The sequence below is a fragment of the Corella eumyota genome, chromosome 1 (assembly GCF_963082875.1).
Source record: "Corella eumyota chromosome 1, kaCorEumy4.1, whole genome shotgun sequence".
In the NCBI taxonomy this organism is placed as follows: domain Eukaryota; kingdom Metazoa; phylum Chordata; class Ascidiacea; order Phlebobranchia; family Corellidae; genus Corella; species Corella eumyota.
The window spans coordinates 3,302,111-3,323,915 of NC_137490.1; the positions used below are offsets into that span (position 1 = coordinate 3,302,111).

Sequence of the window (21,805 nt, forward strand, 5' to 3'; positions counted from 1 at the left end):
TTCTCACAATGCAACATCTATTTCCTCTACAGCTGTGAGTAACTATTAAACAATGACTCTGGTAAAAACTAATAGACGTATTTGTAAACTTATTTTTGATATCAGGAATGTGAAGACAGAATTCTGACTGACGGCGTTAAACAAAAAAGTTACAAAGTTAAGTCTAAAAGAGCAAACAAAAGAAACAAGAAAAGTGAAAATGGTTCTCGAAAAGTGTAAGTATAAAAAATATAAAGAAAAAACTAATAATGGCTAAACTAAGTTTGTCAGATAAAAAGCTGGATCAACAGATTTTATGCGAAGACTTACATAGCCTCCTATAACTTATTACCAATTTTTTTACATAAACCAATATATCTTTAGTTCGAAAAAGATCAAGAATAAACGAAGTACCCAGAATGAAAGCAACTTTGATTTATTGAACGAAGGTGTTTCAGCATCAGCAGCAAGTATAAGAGAACGGAATAGAATGATGCAGATAAACACTGCTTTTGAATGTCTAAGAAAACGAGTTCCGACTTTCCCCTACGAAAAACGACTTTCAAAAGTAAGAAAAAATCAAAAAAAATTATATATCAAGTTTAAGGAATATAAGCGCAATACCATATAACAATTAAATTTAACTAGAAGACAACTTAACTGATACATCTGTTTCTTGCTCTTTTATTTTAAAAAGCTAAGGCCCCAAGAGTAAAGTTGTTCCTGAACTGAGTTGTCAAGGGCGAAGTTTATGGGGTGTCAAGTTGTCCAGAGCTAGTTTTTTTTTGGTTAAGTTACCCAAGGTAGAGTTGTCTTCTAAGTAAACTTACCAGTCATTCATACAAAAACTATTTCTACATATAGTTTTATTGTTAAAAAAGGCCTACTAATATTCAAAATATTTTTACAGATTGACACTCTTAAGCTAGCCACATCTTACATAGCCTTGCTTCGAGCGGTCTTAAACTCAGGTCAGAGTCCAAGAGATTACATACGAGAGTGTACACAAGGAAATAACGTATCAGCCAACGAATGGTATACAAGTGGTAAGACAAATACATACTTTTTATTAGATATTTAAAAACTTAGGGCTTTCGCTCAAAGCATTTCGTCGATTATGAAATGATTTGAGGTATACCAAGGGTGTTAAGGTTTAAGTGTGCACATTAGTGTTAACGTAGCCTAGTGACCAAGTAAACTTTTTCTTTATTTTTTTAGACTTATCTGCACGATTGTCTTGGATAAAATGGGAGTAGCTATACCATGGTTACACAGTTTTCTTTTGTTTAATTGTTTTATAAGTTAAATCACAATCTTTAATAAAAAAATATATATTTAAAAAATAATTTGATTTTCCTTTGTACATAAAAACTCAACGTGCCAGACCTTCAAGTTGTCTTGTTTTTTCTTTAAATTCATCACCGCTAGGCGGCGCGTTTGCGTGAAAAGAAGTAACCTCAGCTCGCTTAATAAAAGCATCGCTTGCCCCACTGTTTGTGGCCCCCCTGTCGACCTGTGCACTAGGAGCGGGGGCCAGCGGGGTATGCTGAACCCCCATAGACGACGCCCGGGTTAGAGAGAAGGGGTCAAACGTCACTCCGACTGCTGCGGAAGTGACGTCACCTGGTGTGGCCCCAATATGCGACATGGCGTGTTTAATGTTAGCTACCTCGCGTTCTGAAACGTTACTGGTTGCACTTTCCTTCCAGCCTTCCAAATAATCATCGAAGTTTAAGGCAGTTGTCCATTGCAGTAGTTCATCAACCTGTAAAGTGATGCAATAGGACAAAAGTTAATTTCAAAACAAGAGTAGAGTATACAATAAAATAAATGCTAAATTAAAAATTAAAACAACACAGATAAACCAAAAAGTAGCCTAAAAGATGAAAGTGTAAAAAAGGGTAAAAAAGAACTATTCAATTTTATTTAATGTTAGACTTAAATTTGCATACCTCCCAATCCATAACTGCTCCGGTTCCTTGTCTATTAACTGTGTTAACCAACCCTCGTGCCGCTTTTTCAACTAAATCGTTCGTCTCATCGTCAGCTTCACGTGCTTTTAGCATACCCTCTCTATACAATAACATTTGATATTGGCGTGATAACACTTGTATATTGCAATGTGTTGTTGTGTACCTTAGTTTATTCTGTTTTTTATTTGTATATCTTTATTTTTGATGCGAAAAGGACGACTTCAAACAGATCTAGTCTCAAGTTGCATTTGACAGTTTTGGATATTATTAAGATAATTAGTTAAAATCTGCTGATTAGGTTTTGGCTTAGCAGGTACTTGTTTAGTTACTAAAACCTTGCCCGTAGGCACTACAGCATAGGAGCAGTGGGAATCAAACCAATAACCCCATGCTGTAAAGCCGAGTCTGTCGTTTTTTTTCTGGTGTTAATTAAAATATCTTTTTCATAACCAAATTTTAAAAGAAAAACCGATTGTCATCGTATTAATCTGTTGCTTTAAATCTAGTATTATATCTAGGTTCCGTACTTGTACATTTTTTTCATCCACTGTATCTTACGCTGCCTTCTTTTTTTGTCGACGTCAGCTCTTCTTTGTAATTTTACATGATGAAACTCAACTGTTTTTCGCGAAGTTTCCCACGTGACAGGGTCCTAGAAATTTATCAGAAAACTTCAATTTAGATAAATGAAAACGTGGAATTTCAATGTATAATAATTTTAATTCACTACATTGAACGGTTAAAATGTAGTTAAGATACTGTCTATCAACACATATAAGGCTTTGGGTTTGTTTTCCACTGCATCCTTGCCTAGCGTCCTTAAGCTACAAAAAAATCTTAAAAATGATAATGATACTTCAAACCGTCAAGACAATTTAAGACTGGGTGGCGGTTGCAAATATGACTACGATATGCTTAGCCTATAAAATACATTCTTTTCATATTAAGGATAATCGGCAGCGTGGTGTAGTTGTAAGAACACTTGCTACACCACACATGAGGTCGTGGGTTCAATCCCCACTGCTCTCATCCTGCAGCGCCTTTGAGTAAGGCGTTATAAACGGTATGAACTCCTGCTGAGCCAGCACTTAATTAGCAGCATAATTACCGGCAATTATAATCTATAATATCCCAAACTGCTGAAGGCAACTCGAGACTGGATCGGAGTGACAGTTGTTACTCCAAGTTTAAGTCGCGCATTCGATTTTCCCACATCGAGGATAAAGATATACAAAAAAAAATAAGTAAATACGATATATATATTTATGTTATTGTTTGTATAAAATATCTACCATTGATGTGTATATCAATCTATCAGACACCAGCCTCCAACCATTATTTTCCTCTCTAGCATACCATCCTTTCTTTTCATCATTTGTGTTTAAGGACAAGTGTCTAACATATAAATACACACAATATAGTTATTTTGTGTGTATACAAGTTTTATTTTAAAAGAAATGCTTTAATTGTAATACAAAAAAAAATTAAAAAATAGCATGGAAGCGGTAGGGATCAAACCAAGGACCTTATGTAATACAGCCAGTTGTTCTAACACTACCTCACTCTGATAGTAAAAAACCTACTTAACTAACCTGTTGTGTTGCTGCTTAGCAGTTGCAGTTTTTGAATCAGGTTTAGTGTAATCTTTTGGGCTGTTTGCACACATGTCAATAATTGGTCGATGTGTGTAAATCTTGTAATAAATATTGGGAGGAAATTTTTCCTAAAAAAAATAAAATTCACTTGCACCAAATTCTGTCATATTTATAAAAAAAGGCACAATTAGAATAAAAATTATTATTTTATAAAGTGGTGTATAAGTCTATTACGTTACTCATATTTAGTTAATTTTTATTCTATATTTACCCCAGCCAAACGAAATCTAACATGAATTCCTGAAGCTGCATCCAATAGTTTAGACTCATTTGGATTTATACAACGAAGCATTAACCCTGGGTCACCCTGACCTCGAAAGTTAATTAAATCTCGATAATACCTAAACACTTGCATGTCCTAAAACAAAGAAAAATAATTAATAATAAAAATATCCACGCCAATATTTAGGAGAACTTGGCCATACTACATAGGGTCACGAGTTCGATTCTGACTGGAAACATTAATCAGCAGCTTTATGACCAGACTATTTATTAGGTCAAAAATAATTAAAATTGCTAATCGCAACTTAAGATTAGATCAAGAGATTATGATGTTAACTTATGCAAAGGCTATAAAGTTTGTCTTCTAACAACAATAAAAAATGTTTAAAATATTTGTGATTTTAAATAAAATGCAAGATTTTGAAATTATGTAATGATAATTTAATTTAACATTTTCAACTGAAGTTAAAGAACTTACAATGTGTCTTCTCCATGCTCTTTGTACAACAGTGGCAGCATGTGATTTGGTTGAAATAATTTTCTTTATCTGGTTTGGGTGTGTTGTATGAGTCATATCTGGTTTGGGTGTGTTGTATGATGTATCAGTTTGAGAAATTTCTACAAAAAAGTTCAAATAAATATTTAAATTGTAGCATAGGCCTTATATAAGTATAACTTAGAGTATGTATATGTATTCTAACCTTGGTTTATTTTACTTTCAGATTTTTCTAGAGTAGATTGAATAACAGAAACATTCTAAAAACAAAAAAAAAATTTTTTTTATTTAGAATAATAATTAATATTTTTTATGAACTTACATTGTCACTTTTTGTCTGCTCTGTTAGGGTTTTGCCAGAGTTTTCAGTATTAAGTATCACGGATGAAACTTTCGTTTCATTTTTTTCTTCGATGAATTCAATGTGAACTGGTTTTGGTTTCTTCTGGACTTTTCTGTCTCTTTTCTCAAATAATTTATCAAAATTTTTTCTGAAAAACCATCATTGCAAGTTAAAGATATTAAACCTATTTTAATACCTACATAAATAGATATTTTTTATTGTATTTAGCTTTAACGTTGAAAGGTCAACAATACAATTATTTCTTGACCCTATATTTTTTTATAGTATTTATATATCTTTATCCTTGATGTGGGAAAGTCGAATGCGCGACTTAAACATAGAGTAACATCAGTTACTCCGACCCAGTCTCGAGTTGCCTGTGGCAGTTTGGGATATTATAGATTATAATTGCCCGGTAATTATACTACTGATTAAGTGATTAAGTGCTGGCTCAGCAGGAGTTCATACCGTTTATAGCGCATTACTCAAGGGCGCTACAGCAAGAAATTAGTAGGAATTGAACCCACGACCTTATGTGTGGTGTAGCAAATGTTCTTACCACTACATCACGCTGCCAGCATTGATTATAACTGCCTAATAATTAACTTGTCAAATATTTTTAGCTTAGTAGTTTGTACCGTTATATTGCCCTACTTAAAAACACTACAACACGGAAAAGCAGTGGAATTAAACCCAGGCCCTTATGTAGTAACCAATATGTTTAACTACTACACCACTCTGTTAGTCTGTTGGTATATATCACATAACCAGATAACAAATCAAAACTATTTACCGACAAATGTAACCCCTCCACACTCTACTAATCTCAATAATTGAACTATGAAACTTCTCAATAGAATCTTCCTTCGATTTTATGTGTTTTGTTCTCTCTGATTTATTTCCTCGGGCTAAAACCAGAGCAACAGAGGACAAATATTCATCTTCTTCTTTTGGAGTGAAAGATGCAGCTGCTAAAATGTCCCTGGCTTCTTCTTTTTTTATATTGACTTCCGATTCTTCCATTATTTAATTAATTTTTTAAACCATTTTCGTAATTAACCTTTAAAAAATTTTAAAATTAATTTCCAAACTTAGCACAAACAGACAGACTGGACCAGACAAACTAGAAACTATTAGAACTTTTAACAGCGACAGCATACAAAATAGACCTTAAATGTATATTTTACATACAGTAAACTTTTTAAAATGTTAATTTAATACTGTGTTAAGGTAATTAAATATTTTTTTTCTCCGATTGTTTGTAAAATAGAATTTAAAAATGCATTTTCTTAAATTGTAATTTTATTAAACTCGCTTTGTTTGTCTCCGTGGGAACATTTCTTTACTTTATGGTAACCGGTCACAAAATATTTTTAGCACTTTAAATATTTAAAAAATACTTCGTATAGCAAAATATTTAAAAACGGCAAAACATGTAAATTCTTGTTATATATTAACTCCGAACTAAGTCGATACTTATTGCAAGAGCACATTTTTCTTTGTAAAATAGTATTTCTCCATAAAATTGTACTTAAAATACTGACTAAATAAAGGGTACCACCGTTCGAATGGTACTTTTTAAGTGTACATATTGGCAATGTGGAGGAGTGCCTTAGATTTAAATACACCTTCTTTTTATAAGCTAATACTGATAAGTTAAAAATATAAAAAATTTAAAATAGGTTTTACTATTCAGTGCATAAGGTTATGTAAACAATAATTAAAAAAATATGTAATAATTAACAACAAAAATAGGTAATACAAAAACACTAAATTATTATTTAAAACTTGTTTTTTATTTGTAGACATTGGAAGCAACTTGAAGCAATTTTTTATACTTTTGTAAAATCCAACGTTGTATGTTTTAAACTATAAAATTTGACGTGTATTTAAACAAAGCAGGTTGTTTTGGCAACATAATATTAACCATTCTTATAAATATCTAACGACAATTTGTAAAAATATAAATATATTTTTTTATTGAAATAGTAAAACCGCAAAAAATCTAGTAACCTTCTCCAACATTTCGCCAGAGAATGTTTACGACGATACGGACCATAGTGGTAATAATACGCCTATTGATTGTTTGCCGAACGAAAACACGCGCGCACGCGGCGAACTGCGCGTTTTAAAGAACAATTCAAAGAGCGCTTCGAACTGCGGGGGGGCACGATACACAGTATGTTGGCAGTATACCTTTTCTTTCGTTTACTCGGCGGGAGGTAGTCATTACGCGCTATATGTGCGTCAGTTACTGAAAATCTCGTGTTTAAGTAATATGCGATTTCCGAAAAACAAGAGTTCAGGTTTTTGCTTATATTCCCGGGTTTATTTTTAAAGCGTAAAATATAGATTTTAGGTTTTGATGTATAGGCGTTGGAATAAGAATATTTTCTAATCAATCAATATTCTTTAAAGGTATTTGAAATAATATTCGACATTCATTCAGATTAAATATTTGTTTTAGCACGCAAGTCTAAATAGAGACCAAGATTAATAAGTTATTACATAGAACTATAAAAACCCAAGATTAGCAATGGCTTTGGATCTTTCAGTGCGATCGAAATATTATAAGCGAAGTCACCGAATCCGTGACCAATATTACAAGCAGACGGCTGCGCAGCAAAAGTTGAACGAGGTTACGAAACTAAGCCAAGAAACGCAAACTGATAGCGAGTACACAAAATGTATATGCGCTAAGACTGTAACTACTACCAGCCCGGTCTCCCAGTTTTCAACAACGATAGGCAAGTCCCTATCTCCTTCTTACCCTCTTTCCAGCAAGAAAATACGACTAGATGCTGATAGCCGCGTTAATACAACAAACCCACCAGCTGAAAAAGTGTACAGTCATGATTTTAATAAGACCCAAGCGGCAGAAAACTGGAACGCCCAACAAAAAAGATATACAATGTTTGATCCGAGTTTATATACTGCGAACTTGCAAGGTTTTTATTCGGCCTACCCAACGATAAACAACCTCACATACCCGAATTTTGCAAGTGTGTATACGCCAAATGCACAAGAGTGTTCCAGTTACGCGAAATTGTACCCCAAACGAGTACCTTGGGATCAGTCAAAAGTCAACGAAAGTGTTTTGCGTCGTTCTAGTTTCAGCGACAGTCACCTGGAACGGTCAATTCACTGGGGAAGCCCCAAACAAGAGACAGACAATTCTCCAAAACAACAGGTGCCAACGACATCAAGCGAAGCAAATAACGAACGGAGTCAGAGCGAGGGAGATAAAACAATTGTCTGCAGGTAATATCGGAGAATTTCGCCTTTTCTTAGAAAAGGACCAACGCGAAGGCATTATATCTGAAATATCTTTAAATTTTCTCAAAATTCTCCTTGTAATTCAGCCTATATTTATTTTAATTTTAGAGTTACTATTTATAGTTTTTATTATTTAAAATAATTTAAGGCCGTTTTTATCTGATGACTTATTTTTTGGCAAAGATTTAAAGGGTATTTTTTATAAGAAAATGTAATTTAAAACAAGATTAATTAATATACTAAAAATAGTTATAAAGAACAATTAAGTTTTTTTAAGATGGCTGAATTGTGGAGATCGATTCAACACGCAAGACTTATTAGTGAAACACGTTAATCAGAAACATATCGAGACAACAAAATCGAGTTCTGAATATGTTTGTTTATGGGAATCTTGTCCAAGACAAAAAAAAACTTTTAATGCCAGGTAAATGAGTGATGTCAGGTAATCATCGAATACCTAAAGCCAAGTGACTTTTTAAGAACAAATTATACTGGTTTTAATTAATATTTTTAATAGTAAATACTGCGTTGTTAAGGCGCTTTTTATAAACGCCTGGCTCAATGACTAATAGCATGGCATTGATGCCGATTAAGCCCGAAAGCTTTAGTCGTCAATTCTATGACATACCATAATTATATACCACACCAGACTATTTGACTAATAATAAATATGCTGTTTTTGGTTACAGATATAAAATGCAAATCCACTTGCGAATTCACACATTTGAGAAGCCACATGCATGTCATCAATGTCACAAACGATTTTCGAGACTGGAGAACTTAAAAATCCACTTTCGATCGCATACCGGTATTTTCTAATTAAAGTGGCGTTGTACTTAAAAATAATACGAGACCCAATTATTCAGTATTTTATTATATCAATATTTCTTGCTTAATTTATCCTATGCAACTTGACATAATTATTACCGCGTTTTTATGTAAAACTACAGGAGAAAGACCGTTTGCTTGTTCTTATGAGGATTGTGGAAAGAGGTTTAGTAATTCGAGCGACCGATTTAAACACCAACGAACTCACCTTGTAAGAAAACCTTACATTTGCAAAATGCCAGGTAAAATTTCGGTATTTTTCATGTTGATTTTGCATATAACAAAAAAAGTATTTTAAATAACGCCTAGTAATTCCTCTTTTAAATACGACAATGTACAATACATTACTTGATTACCCTTGGCGAAGTTTTGACATATTTAGGAAGTGTGGGAAATGGTTTCGAGCTTAGGAAAAAGATTACCGCTCACACCTTACTTAAAGTAACCATGACATGTTAACCGCTGACATTTAATTAATACATTTTGCATTGCTGGAGGTCATATCGTAATTTACATGTACTAAGATGGTCCTTTTATTACATAGTTTCAGTGTCTTTGGAGCCAATAGCCGGCTGGTCTAAAATTAATGTATAAAAGTTTGTATTTTGTTTAGGTTGTGATAAAAGCTACACCGACCCGAGTTCACTTCGAAAACATGTTAAATCAAACGGACATGCTTATAAACCGAACGAAAGTGCACTGTTACCGGTAAGCTATTACTAAACATTTGTTTGTTTATTTAACAAAACTATCTTACCAACAAATATTTTTAAATAGTCTTAGCCTAATGTTTATAGCAAAAGGCTAGGTTCAATATACATTTATTGTAATTTTACTATATTAAGAAAGTGGGTAATAATAGTATGTAATGAACAGAAAATAATTCTATGTAAATTAAACTTGACGACAACTTAAACCTAGTTTAATTAACGTAAAAAAAACCTCGGACTGAGTTGTCTTCCAGATTAAAAATTGATTAACCATAGAAAATGTAATAAAAATATGTTTTTTTGTAGATTGGTCACCCAGTTATAAACGATAATTTAAATATTGCTAGACCTGTTGCGTTTTGGTTACCCAGTCATTCCAACGAATTCGACAAGCAGCTGTAGAGAATAGTATCAATTACATAAACATTCATTAGTCTTTTTAAATACCTCATTTTTACTGTAACCGCGTTTTTTTGTGTTTTTATTACATCGTTTAATTTAGATAATTCAATATGTTCCAAATAGTATATCTTCACTGTTTTAAATGTATATATTTATTCATAGTATTGTAAAAATATAATAAGAGTCTTTTATGTTTTCCTTTAGTTGAACAGTATTAAAAATTTATTTTCGTTCAAAATTTGAGTCACTTCTGTCTTCTATATGATGTTTAATAATATCAGAATATAAATCTCGTTTTAGAAGTTTGTAGGCCATGCATAGAAGCCTGGATGACATTTTGTGAAAATATCTAATAAAAATAAAAAAAAAAATTAAATATTTTTTACAATAGGTTGACCTTTTATATACTTTTATATAGTCATAATTTTACATAAAAAAAAATTATAAAATCCTTTTTTTAGTACAGTTGTCTCTCCTTTACTCCCTTCTTTCAGTATTGCCCTTTATAAACAACTAATCTCGGTAATTTGTTACCTTGATCCATTGCAAAACAAGTCAATTCCCAGCTCCAATCCCATTCCATAATCACACTCATCATTTGCAAACTGAATGTAAGTCACCATCTCTTGTAAGGGGGCAAATAATTGCATGCGAGTTTCATCATCTTTTGCTTCAACTATTTTACTTAATTTAGATTTTAGTTCGTCTGCAATATAATATACAATATTTTAATATCTTTATTTTTTCCTATATTTTTCGTGTAATATTTATTTATTTTTAATGTGGACAACTTAAAAATAAAGTAACATCAGTTACTCGGTCCCAGTCTCGAGTTGCATTCTCAAGTTGGCAGTTTGAGTTAATATAAAATATAGTTGTCTAATAATTAAGCTGCTGATTAAGTGCTGGCTTGGCAGGTGTTTATACTGTTTATAGCACTTCGGCATGGGAGCAGTGGGGATTAAACCCAGGAACTCTGTAGTAAAGCAAAGTATTCTGACCACTACACCATGCTGCTAGTTATAATAATAAATAATAAACAAAAGCATGTAAAACACTACATTTTAACTTAAAAAAACAAAAGAAACAAAAACACTACGCATATCTGTTTAAAATTAAAATAAAAAATTATTAACCCAAAATTAATCTAAAAAAAATTTAAATATATATATATATATATATACAAGAAATTTTTTGTTTAATATTATTTGTTTTTCTTACTATTCTGATATGGTAATGGTCTGTAACCAACTTCAGATACAATAGGAACAACTATTCCAATTTTATGGAAACTTTTTGCAACAACTTTTTTACTTCTTTCTGCAGCAACTTTGTTTTTGGATAAATCTAATCCACACTACATTGAGGTAAAGTTAAAATAAATAATTTTCAATAAAAATAAAAAATTTAAAATTTTTGTGAATGAAAAATACCTTTTCAGCAAAAGTTTTTAACTTTTCATCAAGTTTTGACAGTTTTTCTTTTTCAATTTTAGTTATTTTAGGTTCTGTAAGGCGACTTTTAATTTCAACACTGCTCAAATAAATAAATAAATATTTTTTTCGTACAACAAAAATATTAAACCGGCAGCGTGGTGTAGGGGTAAGAACACTTGCTACATCACCATGAGGTCGTGGGTTTAATCCCCACTGCTCTCATGCTGTAGCGCCGTTGAGTAAGGCACTATAAACGGTATGAACTCCTGCTGAGCCAGCACTTTATCAGCAGCATAATTATCGGGCAATTATAATCTATAATATTCCAAACTGCTACAGGCAACTCGAGACTGGGTCGAAGTAACTGATGTTACTCTATGTTTAAGTTGCGCATTCGACTTTCCCACATCGAGAATAAAGATATATCAAAAAAAAAAAAAAAAAGTAATAGGCAGCATACACAAAAAATTATTTTGATTAATATTACCAAAGTGCTGAAAATAAATTATCTCCATCAACGCAGAATTTTTCGTTTTTTCCGCTGTTTGAAGCCACCACGGAAAGACTTGAATCTTTTGGGACATCGATCCAACAACCAATATGAAAATTATTTTTTGTCGAAACTGCCAAAGTTAAGAATTCTGGGGGGTCATAGTAATACCTCCATTTTAAATGATAAATGTAAGGCTCTTTGTTTGGTTCTTGTGCAGGGTTGTTTATGTAATAAAATGGACCAACTAGATTAAGGTTTAATAGGGATAAAATATCTAAACAAAAAATTAATTAATATTATTTTAATGATAATTCTTTTTCTGTGTATGTAACTTTAAATGCATATTATTTTTATTGTAATTAATATTAATTTAATTTATACTGCGTTAAGTGACCATGTCATTACATTCAAATCATAAAAATTGATTCTGTCATTTTTTCCCATGACAGCATGGCATTAAAAACTTTTTTATTCACAAATACAAATAAGTTTTCACAAATATGTTGAAAAAGAATTACCAAGCGGATTTTTAGGATCCAATTCCTTGCAAAACTCCCAAAATTGGAAGATGAAAATTGGTAACGAGGTTGCATATTGTTTATCAAGATGTTTCTTTAAATCTTCGTCAATTTGAATTGTGTTTACAAGCTCAGTAGTTTTTGATTTCTTTGTAGTTTTAGTTTTATCATCATCTTTTGCTGCACTACCCCTTTTTGATCTCCTTGGGGGCATTTTAAACGCTGAAGTTTTTAATAAAATTCCACAAAATTGCTATACTATAATAAAATTCCCTATTTGGAAAACTAATGTTTTCCCGCTACGAAATTTATCCTCATCTAAGCTTAAATTCAATTTGCAAATTAATTTGTTTTGTTGTATTAAATTAATGAAACAATTGCCATCTAAATAGTTAATTTCGCATTTTTCTGGTTTAGATAAATGGTAATTTGCAAAACGAGGTAAAAATATTAGTATTGCCAAAAAACAACATAAAATCCATGGTTGTGGTTCGCAATATTTTGTGTTTCGATTGCGCCAAGTGAATTAAAATGCTGTTTTAAAGATTGTTGCTGTTATATTTACGTTGTTTAGCTAACTTGTACTCTACAAAACAAAGAGAAAGTATCAATATTATTAAAAAATAACATAAAAAGTACAGGTTGTTGCGCAATTTTTCGTAAGTGGAGACGATTTACAATCAGTTTTTTATTAACAAAATTAGGGTTTGTTACAAACCACTTTTATTTAACAAACAAGTATATTCCAATATGATAATGTAATATAACAAGTTTGTAAGAACAAAATATAAAAAATGTAACATTTAGCCGATATTGCTAAACGTTACCTAATTTTTTGTTGTTCTATTTTCAACCGTGGTCAACAAAAAAGTTCTCACCGATTATCTGCGAAACGGAAGGAAGTCAGTAAAACTAAATTTACGAATTCACAAACATGCTTTTGTATCAGTACTTATTTAACGCTGGTTTGAAAATAACAGACAGTTTTAATTTTAAACACAAAATGTGGTGCGTTTTAACAATAGTTTTACTTTCAACTCGACTTGATTTTACTGTTAGCCAAGCAAATCATGAGGGTGGTCATTCACTGAAAAACTGCAAGGACATTATAAACAGAGACTATAGAAGTGGTGATGGTGTATATCATATTCTTAGCGACTGTTTCATTCAATATCCAGTATACTGCGACATGACAACAGACGGCGGTGGATGGACCCTTGTTGCCTCAATTCACGAAAACAACATGGGTGGAAAATGCACTCAAGGCGATCGTTGGTCAAGCGAGCAAGGTAACTCAGCTGCGCATCCTGACGGCGACGGCAATTGGGAAAACCACAACATTTTCGGCCATGTTCAAGCTGCGACAATGGACGACTATAAGAACATGTACTACTACGAAGCTCAAGCGGACAACATCATGATTTGGCACGTACCCAACAATGAACCGCTGGGTAGTTACATGCAAGCAACTTACCTACAGTACCGTACAGTCAACAACAGCCTTGCGCGTTATGGCGGGAGCCTGCACAGTCTTTTCCAGCAGTACCCGATTATCAACGGAAAGTACGATAAGAACTTCGACAACGGTCCGACGATGGGCGTTGTTTTTGACAAGGGCTCAGCCGAAGAAGTTCTCAGCCATCTCGGTCCAGCAACTTTAACTGAAGTCGAGGGAGGGTATTTGCAGTTTCGAGTAGTAAACCACGAGCAGTCGGTGTTTGCCATGTGTCCAGGCGTCCGCTACCGCGAAGGGAAATCCAACAAAGAGCATGCTTGTGTTGGGGGGACGAGTAACCATAAAGGCCACCAAGACGTGCACAAATACTGTGGGGATTTCTCTGCTTTCGATTGGAACGGATATGGAAGTAAGACATACTGGAGCGCCGATGTTACTCTTACCGAGTCGACATTTTTAATTTTTTATAGATAGGCTATAGGTTTACTTAATTTTCATCTTATGATTTTGTCGTACAAGTTGGTGCTATTGTAAATTAAGCGCTATGTTATTTACACGGAAAAAGCGTAGAAATAAATGTTTTGATATTTAAAATAAGATTTTAAAAGCATAAGCACGAGGTTTTAGCTACTAAAAATGAAGGATTTAGAAATTAACCATAGGCCATTTAAAGATATGAGTAAAATATCAAATAAAATATATTTATCTATTATTTAAAACCTGACAAAATAAAAACAGCTAAAAATAAACATTAAATAAATTAATGAAATATTTTTTTATTTTCAATACACCAAAAATAAATTCTACAATTTTATTAAAATTTGCAAACGAATTATTAATTTAAATTTTTCCAACCAAACCACAATAAATTTATTAAATAAAAAGTATTTTTACTAAATAAATTATTACACGTGAATGACATGATACGACAAAAAATTTAATTCAAAATAGATGTAAGTTTTTAGTTATTTTTTAAATTTTTTTTAACCAAACCACAATAAATTTATTAAATAAAAAGTATTTTTACTAAATAAATTATTACACGTGAATGAGATGATACGACAAAAAATTTAATTCAAAATAGATGTAAGTTTTTAGTTATTTTTTTTAATTCTATGAATACCATTTTTTTTACATTAAAAGTAAACTAAACCATTCTTACTTAAAACCACAATACAACTATATTATTAAAAATTTGTATATTTTATAAGTAAAAAGCTTCCAAATTGATTTCTAGAGCAGCAGCAGGGCAAGTGAGTTCAAAATTGGAAATAACTTCTGGGTGTAAAACTCCAAGTTTTCCAATACTTTTACCTCTTAATATCACTTCAGCACATCTATAGTTAAAAAATTTGTATTATTATATCAGCCTTTTGAAAAAATTAAAAAAAAATGATATAATTTATAGATATATTTATCCTCAATGTAAAAAGGCCGTCATTATGACCTAAACATAAAGTAACATCTGTTACCCCGACCAAGTCTTGAGTTGTCTTTGGCAGTTTGGAATATTATAGATTATTATTTCCTGATAATTATGCTGCTGATTAAGTGCTGGCTCTGCAGGAGTTTATACTGTTTATAACGCCTTACTCAAGAACGCTACAGCAAGAGAGCAGTGAAGATCGAACCCAGAACCTCGTTAAAAATATTACCTTCCAGGAAAATATGAAGGGTCTTCAGCAGCCTTTATGTAATATCCAGTTTCCTTGTATTTAGGATCAGATAGGGCACATTTAATTTCCAGTATTTGCATAATCCGATCTAATAAGCCATGAATAACCTTAAATTTAAAAAAATGGTAAGAAAATGTTTTTTACTACTAGTACAAATTTTAAAAAATATTGCAATTTTTGCATAAATGATCCAATATTAAATATGAATTGCAACAGATATATTAAAAAATGTACAGTATAATATACAGTGTTACAAGTCACATATTATTAAGGTCCTGGGTGCGATCCCCACTGCTTTCATCCTGTAATGCACTCGAGTAAGGTGCTATAAACAGTATAAACTCCTGTTGAGTCAGAAGCTAATTAGCAGCTTATAATTAGCGGTCAAATATAATAAACAATTTCCCAAACTGCCAAAGGCAACTCTAGACTTGGGTAACCAATGTTATGTTTGGGTTGTAAAGTTAACCTTTCCACATCAACGATAAATAAATAAAATAAATTATGTAATTGTTTCATAAAATATTTAGTTTTAACTAAAAATTTACTTCAAAACCCGGTGTTTTGTTATAATGAACAGCAGCCAATCTTCTCTCATTTCTTGCCAAAGTTTCAGCAGTTTCATCCTTTAAAACAACTTCTTGTATTTCAAATAGTTTTAACGGAAGTGGCATGTTTCGATTTGATGCAACAGTTTTAAGCAAACCAGGAAGCAAGGATGTTCTAACAACCTTCAAAAATTAAAATATATCTAATTTTAGTTTGAAGAAGTTAAAAAGTAAACTTAAAAGTATATAAAACACAAACCCAAAGGATTTCAAAGCAACAAAAAATAGCATAAATGCACCAATAACGGTTCAAAATTTTTTTAATAAATGTCAAAATCAAACACTTAAAAATTAGACTAAGATGATTTCCAAATTTACCTGAAATTCTAATGTTTTAGGGTTTGAAACATGCACTGCTAATTTCTCCATATCATATCCTACTTGCCTCATTTTTAAACCAACATCATCATGTGAACAAAGAGTAAATGTAAGAGCTTCAGTAAATCCAGCCCCAGCCATTTCAATTCTTAGTCTTTCCGATATTTTCATGGATAGTTGTTGTCCACCTACGGTTACTGAACGAGGAAAAGTTTTGACTATGTTGTTGTAACCAAATGCAATTGCGATGTCCTCTATGATGTCACAAGCATGTATTACGTCTGATCGTGTTGGTGGGATTAAAACTTTGATTTTTTCGTTTTCTTTGTCTACCACCTCTGAACTAAACAAAATTAAAAGAAAAATAATAAATTATTGTTAAAAATAAACTTAAAATGCAGTTTAAATATTATTTTTTTACCGTAAACACATTTTGGTTAATAATTTTGCAATTTCTTCAGCCGAAATGTTGATTCCAATTTTTGTGTTTACTTCTTTTGCGCTTACAACTTCCTCTCTAAAATACAAAAAAAGCAATAAAATATGTTGCATATACATACAAGTAAATATCTATAGTACCATGACAACCATGAGTTAAGTGAAAAATCATCTTATAGTCCCTTTTGATTATAAATATTTTACCTGTATGGCAAACCTGGTGTAACCATATTTGTACCATCATGGCCTTCCACATCAACTGTTTCAACTTTAAATTTATCATCACAATGCCCCGAAAACATAGTGACAATTGTGTCCAATGCTACCTTGGCTTTGGTCAAATCTGTAGCCGTAATCTCGATAAAAATATTCCTAGTGGAAAGCTTGATTTTCGAATGATCACCATTTATTATAGGAGGCATTGATAAAACAACACCATTCTGATCATATATTACTGGGTATACTGGGCTGTTTAGTATGATAGGCACAAATGCTTTTAAATGAGAATCTTTGGAATATAGTTCCATTAGCTCAGTTGCTGTAAGTTCCTTCTGTTGGTTCAATGCAATAAACTTGATCTCGCTTGGTGGCTTGGCATCATAAATAAAAGGACCTTGAATAGTGTCAAGGTCATGGGTCCCAATCGAAACCAAAGTTCTTCTGCGCCCAATATTATGATGAAGTTTGTCCTTTATTTAATTTAAAATTTCAAAAATTTAAATAATTATTATTAAACTACTATAATGTGAAATATTCAAAACATAACACACATATATATATATACCTTAATTTTATTTTTTTTTATTTAAATGAAACAATATCTAAATGCAAAAAAGTGCATGAAATAACATGAGGTCACATAAAACTATGTAGGCTATATAATTTTATATACACATATTAAAATGGTTACCTGTAAATCGATGAAACTGTTGTAAACATCTTTGGTAAAAGTTACATTTCTTAACACAGCAGCAACACAAGATGGTCGTATAACCTGAGTGGATGGTTTAACAATTATTTTCTGTCGGCCACATTCTGGTGTTATTGGTTTGTAAATTGGTGCTGACTCCTGCTGTAAAAACACCTTCAATGCTTGTACTATTCCTTCAATGCATAGCAAATCATATCTATAGAAAAATATATAAACTGACATAAATATACATTGATAAACATTTTTTAAATTGCTTTTATTTTTTGAACAATAATTACACCACAGCATGGTGTAGTGGTTAGAACACTTAGTTTATTACAGGACGTCCTATGTTCGATCTCACTGCTTTTATGCCATAGTCAGATTGTGCTTCCAATTTCTGAATTAGTTTAAAAAAAAAACAATTTACAGAAGAACAATAGCCTATCCTAAACTGCTATAAGTCAATCTAAGACTGGGCTAAAATAACATATGTTTTTAGCTGTAATGTCGGCCTCCACACATCAAGAATAAATAAATACAAAAAAAATTAAAAGAATTTTGATAATGTTACATAGAAATTTAAATTTTTTTGTTTATATTTTTACTCTTGATGTAAGAAGGTCATATGCGCGACCTAAACATAGAGTAACATCAGTTACTTTAACCCAGTCTTAAGTTGCCTTTAGCAGTAGATTATAATTGCCGATAATTATGCCGCTGATTAAGTGCTGGCCAGCAGGAGTTCTTTACAAGCTTTACAATGATTGTCTGATCGTAACTAAAATGTAACCTGTTAGCTGGAATATCGATTTTGTAGATAACTTCTTCTGATGCCCCATGTGCTTTACTTTCACCTTGTTCCTTCTCAATCTGTTCTTTTTCGGAGGTAACTTCGTCCAATTCTACTCCATACTCGAAACATAGTTCGTCAAATTCTTCTTCCGTATAAGTTCTACCTAGTTTTTCAAACAGGGCATCTCGATTCACACCCACGGTAGGCATACTTTAAACTGGTGCTTGAATTATTTAAGCCTGTAAGTAGTAATTTATGTTTTAGGTTTATTTTTAAAACTTTCTACTTAATTTCATCATCCAGAAAATATAAACATTTTTACGCAACAGTGAACAGCGTGTTACGCGTAATATTATCACGTACGACGCTATTACCTACTTAATATTGAGGTTATCCTCGTTTTTTAAAAACAACAAAAGTTTAGATTGAGTTTGTTTGGTATAATTGCATAGCTCTGTAATCGATAAGCATCTTAATCTATGTGTATTAGCTAGATGACTTCATCAAAATGATATTTTATTGCCTTAGGATATTAAATGTTAATACAAAATATAATTATAAGCAGTGTTTAAAACTTTATCATGTTTTTATAAGAATTAAAAAACAACTATTCCGTTTACTGGAACACTTTTTTATATTTTGACTTTTGATTACAATTGCGATAAAAATAGTAACCGAACTTGTATTACAAAGCGTCATAATTAAAAAAAATATAAATAGAATACTACGAAATACGAGAAATGTTTTATATATTAAAGTAAAAATAAGTGTACTAAAAATTGTAATAAGCTAAATAAACTAAAAAAACACATAATTTTGTACAACTGTATCAAAAATATAAAAACTTTTTTTTTAAGTTTTATAAAGTTTGATTATTGGACTATTATGGTCTTGAACACAATTCTCCAGATTCTGCCAAGTCCTTAAACCTGTTTAACAAAGTAAAAATAAATATGACCTAATACCAAAATACTGTGGGTAGTTTAACAACCTAAAACTAAGTTATCAACTTACAAAAATAGTTTGGATACATTCTCTTAAACTTTGTTTTAATGTATATTTTCACTAGTTACTCAGGTATTAAAAAAAGCCATTTTATAATGTTTTTACCAGTACACTAATTTTTCGAAAAATTTCCTTTTAGTTTTCCGAAAAAAAACTTATTTTTAGTTTTTGGTATATTTCTACTTAAAAATGTAGGTGCATAGTGTATTTTTCACTAAAGTGAACTCTTACTTTGTATAATCTTCCTTCCACTTTTTATAGTCCTCGAGCCAAGTTAAATAATTTGATGCCCATTCATATAAGACTTTTTGATCTACGCAGTCTTTCGGGCAACATCCACTTTCAGTAGTCTACAAAATTAAACACATTTTATAAAAAAGTGTTTAAAAAGTGAAGTATACTAAAATGCGTAACTTACTTTTTCGTTTATGTCTGGAAAGTTAAATGGTGAAGTAATCTCAGGTATTTTTGTAAAAGCTTGAGAAGTCAGCTGGTCATCTTTATTTGCTAAAAATGTCCAAAAATTTTAATTTAAATTCAAGCTATAAACATCTTGCCAAGTTTACCTTAAAAAATTCAACAGTAGTAGACTTTAACCCATGATTAAGACATAGAATCAAACCTAAATTTAAATAGAATTGGGCATAGAAAAAATTAAGAGTCTATTAATACTTACGATCACACAATTCACATGACACTGGACACCTTTGCATTTCAGATTCCTTTAAAAGATCGCAACTCGTAGTAGTTAAAAGAATAGCACAAAACGTTTCATCTTTACATTCGATCGGTGTAAAACCTACAACAAAATTTAATCCCTTTTTTTAAACTGTAACGTTTAATATTTTTATTTATTTTGTAAACATTTATTTGAAACTGGCATTAGAACAATTTATGTGCTTTTTGTATAATATTCCGCCAATGATAAAGTTTATTTTATAATTAGATAATCCTTCACAAACCTCTTACTAAAGTTGTAAATGATATAAAGAACACTGCAGCTAATTCCAAAAGCAAACCCTTCATATTTATAAACACACAACTATTTTAAACTTAAACGAACTGGGTTAACCTTAACACAGAATAGAAAAAATCACAAAATATAATTAAATTTAAAAAAAAATTTAGGCGTTTTTTGTAAGCTATCCACTTTTCCTATTAAATTTTTTTTAAGTAATTCTACATATAAGTCTTTACTTTTATCATTTTAACACATTTCAAGTTTTAAATATGTGATTTATCGCTAAACAATAGAAAAACAACAAGACCCCTAGGCTAGCGCTCGACCAATTCTAACCTCGAAATAAAAATACGTCGATACCGAATGTAGTGAACACATAAAATACGTCAAAGCAAATCGCACGGATTAAATATCAAAGCCGTTTAACGTTTAACGTTATACCTGTAATAGCCTTTAATATGCGTTATCGTTACGATCTTACAAATTCTTTAAAATTAGTAAGATATACACATAGTATTTGAATGAAAAACAGGCAATTTTCCTAAAGTATATTAACAGGCCAAGCAAACTAGTTTATATAATGTTTTAAATATTGCTTCACACCCTAAACTGCCAAAGAATATAAATACCTTTTTTATTTTAAGATATTGGACAAAATTTACATAACCAAAATAATGCATTACTAGCGCCCATTAGCGGCATCTATTTAGATTTTTGTGCTAAAATGGATGTCGCCAAAGAGCAATAAAATAGTAAATATAACTAAACAAAAAGATTTAATCTATGTTTGTCAATATACATAAAATTCTTATCCCTTAAATATTTTTTCTGTTTACCAGCTTTAAAATAATCATAATAAAAAGCCTGAATACAAAAAGTAGTGGATTTAAATTGAGATAATTACTCAACAAAAAAAATACTTTTGAAGAAGAATGTTAAGTGGAATCTGTTTGATAAACATCGAAATTGATTTTTTTTTTGATAACCGCACCAAAAATTCTCAATAAACGCAAAAAATAAAGACCCAAGGCTCTTTTACCTTCATTTAACCATTCGTTACGCCTAAACAAAATCCGTTGACCGTTTTAAAGTGGATTGGAAGTAGAATTTTTTAAACGTAGTTGATGCCAATTTGAAGTGCACTTATGTTTCGAATACGTGATTAACAATTCAGCCAATCACTACACATCTGACTGAGCACAATAACAAAGCTGGATTGTTATGGAAAACTGCAACTGGATGGTATTGTAATTTTGCCATGTGTAATATTAATCCGATTATAAGATTATTGTATGTAATATGCCGC

The 21,805-nt window shown here is 31.4% G+C and overlaps 5 protein-coding genes and 1 pseudogene across 5 annotated transcripts; 2 read left to right on the forward strand and 4 right to left on the reverse strand.

Annotated features, from left to right (window-relative positions):
• Positions 1–839: 839 nt before the first annotated feature.
• Positions 840–5,722, reverse strand: LOC145755846 (protein MFI-like). The gene is made up of 10 exons (XM_082572086.1): positions 5,462–5,722; positions 4,648–4,816; positions 4,531–4,585; positions 4,308–4,447; positions 3,819–3,965; positions 3,545–3,675; positions 3,245–3,347; positions 2,480–2,604; positions 1,932–2,052; positions 840–1,744 (listed from the first exon to the last, which is right to left on the reverse strand). Exons 1-10 carry the CDS (start codon positions 5,689–5,691, stop codon positions 1,352–1,354), a joined length of 1,614 nt encoding a protein of 537 aa, XP_082428212.1. The 5' UTR covers positions 5,692–5,722; the 3' UTR covers positions 840–1,351.
• A 1,434-nt stretch (positions 5,723–7,156) lies between these two features.
• On the forward strand, positions 7,157–10,134 carry LOC145759920 (uncharacterized). The gene is made up of 6 exons (XM_082573776.1): positions 7,157–7,929; positions 8,222–8,368; positions 8,634–8,752; positions 8,895–9,014; positions 9,386–9,480; positions 9,789–10,134. Exons 1-6 carry the CDS (start codon positions 7,205–7,207, stop codon positions 9,882–9,884), a joined length of 1,302 nt encoding a protein of 433 aa, XP_082429902.1. The 5' UTR covers positions 7,157–7,204; the 3' UTR covers positions 9,885–10,134.
• Positions 9,941–12,552, reverse strand: LOC145759932 (histone PARylation factor 1-like). The gene is made up of 6 exons (XM_082573785.1): positions 12,332–12,552; positions 11,808–12,087; positions 11,318–11,417; positions 11,106–11,241; positions 10,419–10,590; positions 9,941–10,233 (listed from the first exon to the last, which is right to left on the reverse strand). Exons 1-6 carry the CDS (start codon positions 12,543–12,545, stop codon positions 10,107–10,109), a joined length of 1,029 nt encoding a protein of 342 aa, XP_082429911.1. The 5' UTR covers positions 12,546–12,552; the 3' UTR covers positions 9,941–10,106.
• Positions 12,553–13,334: 782 nt separating this feature from the next.
• Positions 13,335–14,261, forward strand: LOC145764060 (intelectin-1b pseudogene; annotated as a pseudogene).
• A 442-nt stretch (positions 14,262–14,703) lies between these two features.
• LOC145743463 (phenylalanine--tRNA ligase beta subunit-like) lies at positions 14,704–18,821 on the reverse strand. The gene is made up of 8 exons (XM_082561429.1): positions 18,531–18,821; positions 17,738–17,954; positions 17,032–17,516; positions 16,811–16,906; positions 16,390–16,732; positions 16,012–16,194; positions 15,443–15,570; positions 14,704–15,124 (listed from the first exon to the last, which is right to left on the reverse strand). Exons 1-8 carry the CDS (start codon positions 18,740–18,742, stop codon positions 14,992–14,994), a joined length of 1,797 nt encoding a protein of 598 aa, XP_082417555.1. The 5' UTR covers positions 18,743–18,821; the 3' UTR covers positions 14,704–14,991.
• A 240-nt stretch (positions 18,822–19,061) lies between these two features.
• On the reverse strand, positions 19,062–20,673 carry LOC145763573 (uncharacterized). Its single transcript, XM_082575039.1, has 5 exons — positions 20,501–20,673; positions 20,215–20,337; positions 19,957–20,045; positions 19,770–19,888; positions 19,062–19,462 (listed from the first exon to the last, which is right to left on the reverse strand). The coding sequence occupies exons 1-5, from the start codon at positions 20,562–20,564 to the stop codon at positions 19,417–19,419; spliced, it is 441 nt and encodes a 146-aa protein (XP_082431165.1). The 5' UTR covers positions 20,565–20,673; the 3' UTR covers positions 19,062–19,416.
• Between the last annotated feature and the right edge of the window lie 1,132 nt (positions 20,674–21,805).

Excerpts from the sequence above, each read along its gene's own strand:
- LOC145743463 (XM_082561429.1), bottom strand. The coding sequence starts at position 18,742 with ATGCCTACCGTGGGTGTGAATCGAGATGCCCTGTTTGAAAAACTAGGT. Across the intron at positions 17,955-18,530 it reads ATCGATATTCCAGCTAACAG|ATATGATTTGCTATGCATTG; the intron begins GTTACATTTTAG and ends ATTTTTCTATAG. Across the intron at positions 15,571-16,011 it reads ACAAAACACCGGGTTTTGAA|GTTATTCATGGCTTATTAGA; the intron begins GTAAATTTTTAG and ends TTTAAATTTAAG.
- LOC145759920 (XM_082573776.1), top strand. The coding sequence starts at position 7,205 with ATGGCTTTGGATCTTTCAGTGCGATCGAAATATTATAAGCGAAGTCAC. Across the intron at positions 7,930-8,221 it reads GATAAAACAATTGTCTGCAG|ATGGCTGAATTGTGGAGATC; the intron begins GTAATATCGGAG and ends AGTTTTTTTAAG. Across the intron at positions 8,753-8,894 it reads CCACTTTCGATCGCATACCG|GAGAAAGACCGTTTGCTTGT; the intron begins GTATTTTCTAAT and ends GTAAAACTACAG.
- LOC145759932 (XM_082573785.1), bottom strand. The coding sequence starts at position 12,545 with ATGCCCCCAAGGAGATCAAAAAGGGGTAGTGCAGCAAAAGATGATGAT. Across the intron at positions 11,418-11,807 it reads AATTTATTTTCAGCACTTTG|TGTTGAAATTAAAAGTCGCC; the intron begins GTAATATTAATC and ends TTATTTGAGCAG. Across the intron at positions 11,242-11,317 it reads TAAAAACTTTTGCTGAAAAG|TGTGGATTAGATTTATCCAA; the intron begins GTATTTTTCATT and ends ACCTCAATGTAG.
- LOC145763573 (XM_082575039.1), bottom strand. The coding sequence starts at position 20,564 with ATGAAGGGTTTGCTTTTGGAATTAGCTGCAGTGTTCTTTATATCATTT. Across the intron at positions 20,338-20,500 it reads ATTTACAACTTTAGTAAGAG|GTTTTACACCGATCGAATGT; the intron begins GTTTGTGAAGGA and ends ATTTTGTTGTAG. Across the intron at positions 19,463-19,769 it reads TGGAAGGAAGATTATACAAA|GTTTAAGGACTTGGCAGAAT; the intron begins GTAAGAGTTCAC and ends TTTGTTAAACAG.
- LOC145755846 (XM_082572086.1), bottom strand. The coding sequence starts at position 5,691 with ATGGAAGAATCGGAAGTCAATATAAAAAAAGAAGAAGCCAGGGACATT. Across the intron at positions 4,817-5,461 it reads TGGAGGGGTTACATTTGTCG|AAAAAATTTTGATAAATTAT; the intron begins GTAAATAGTTTT and ends ATGGTTTTTCAG. Across the intron at positions 2,053-2,479 it reads TGGATGAAAAAAATGTACAA|AGAGGGTATGCTAAAAGCAC; the intron begins GTACGGAACCTA and ends GTTATTGTATAG.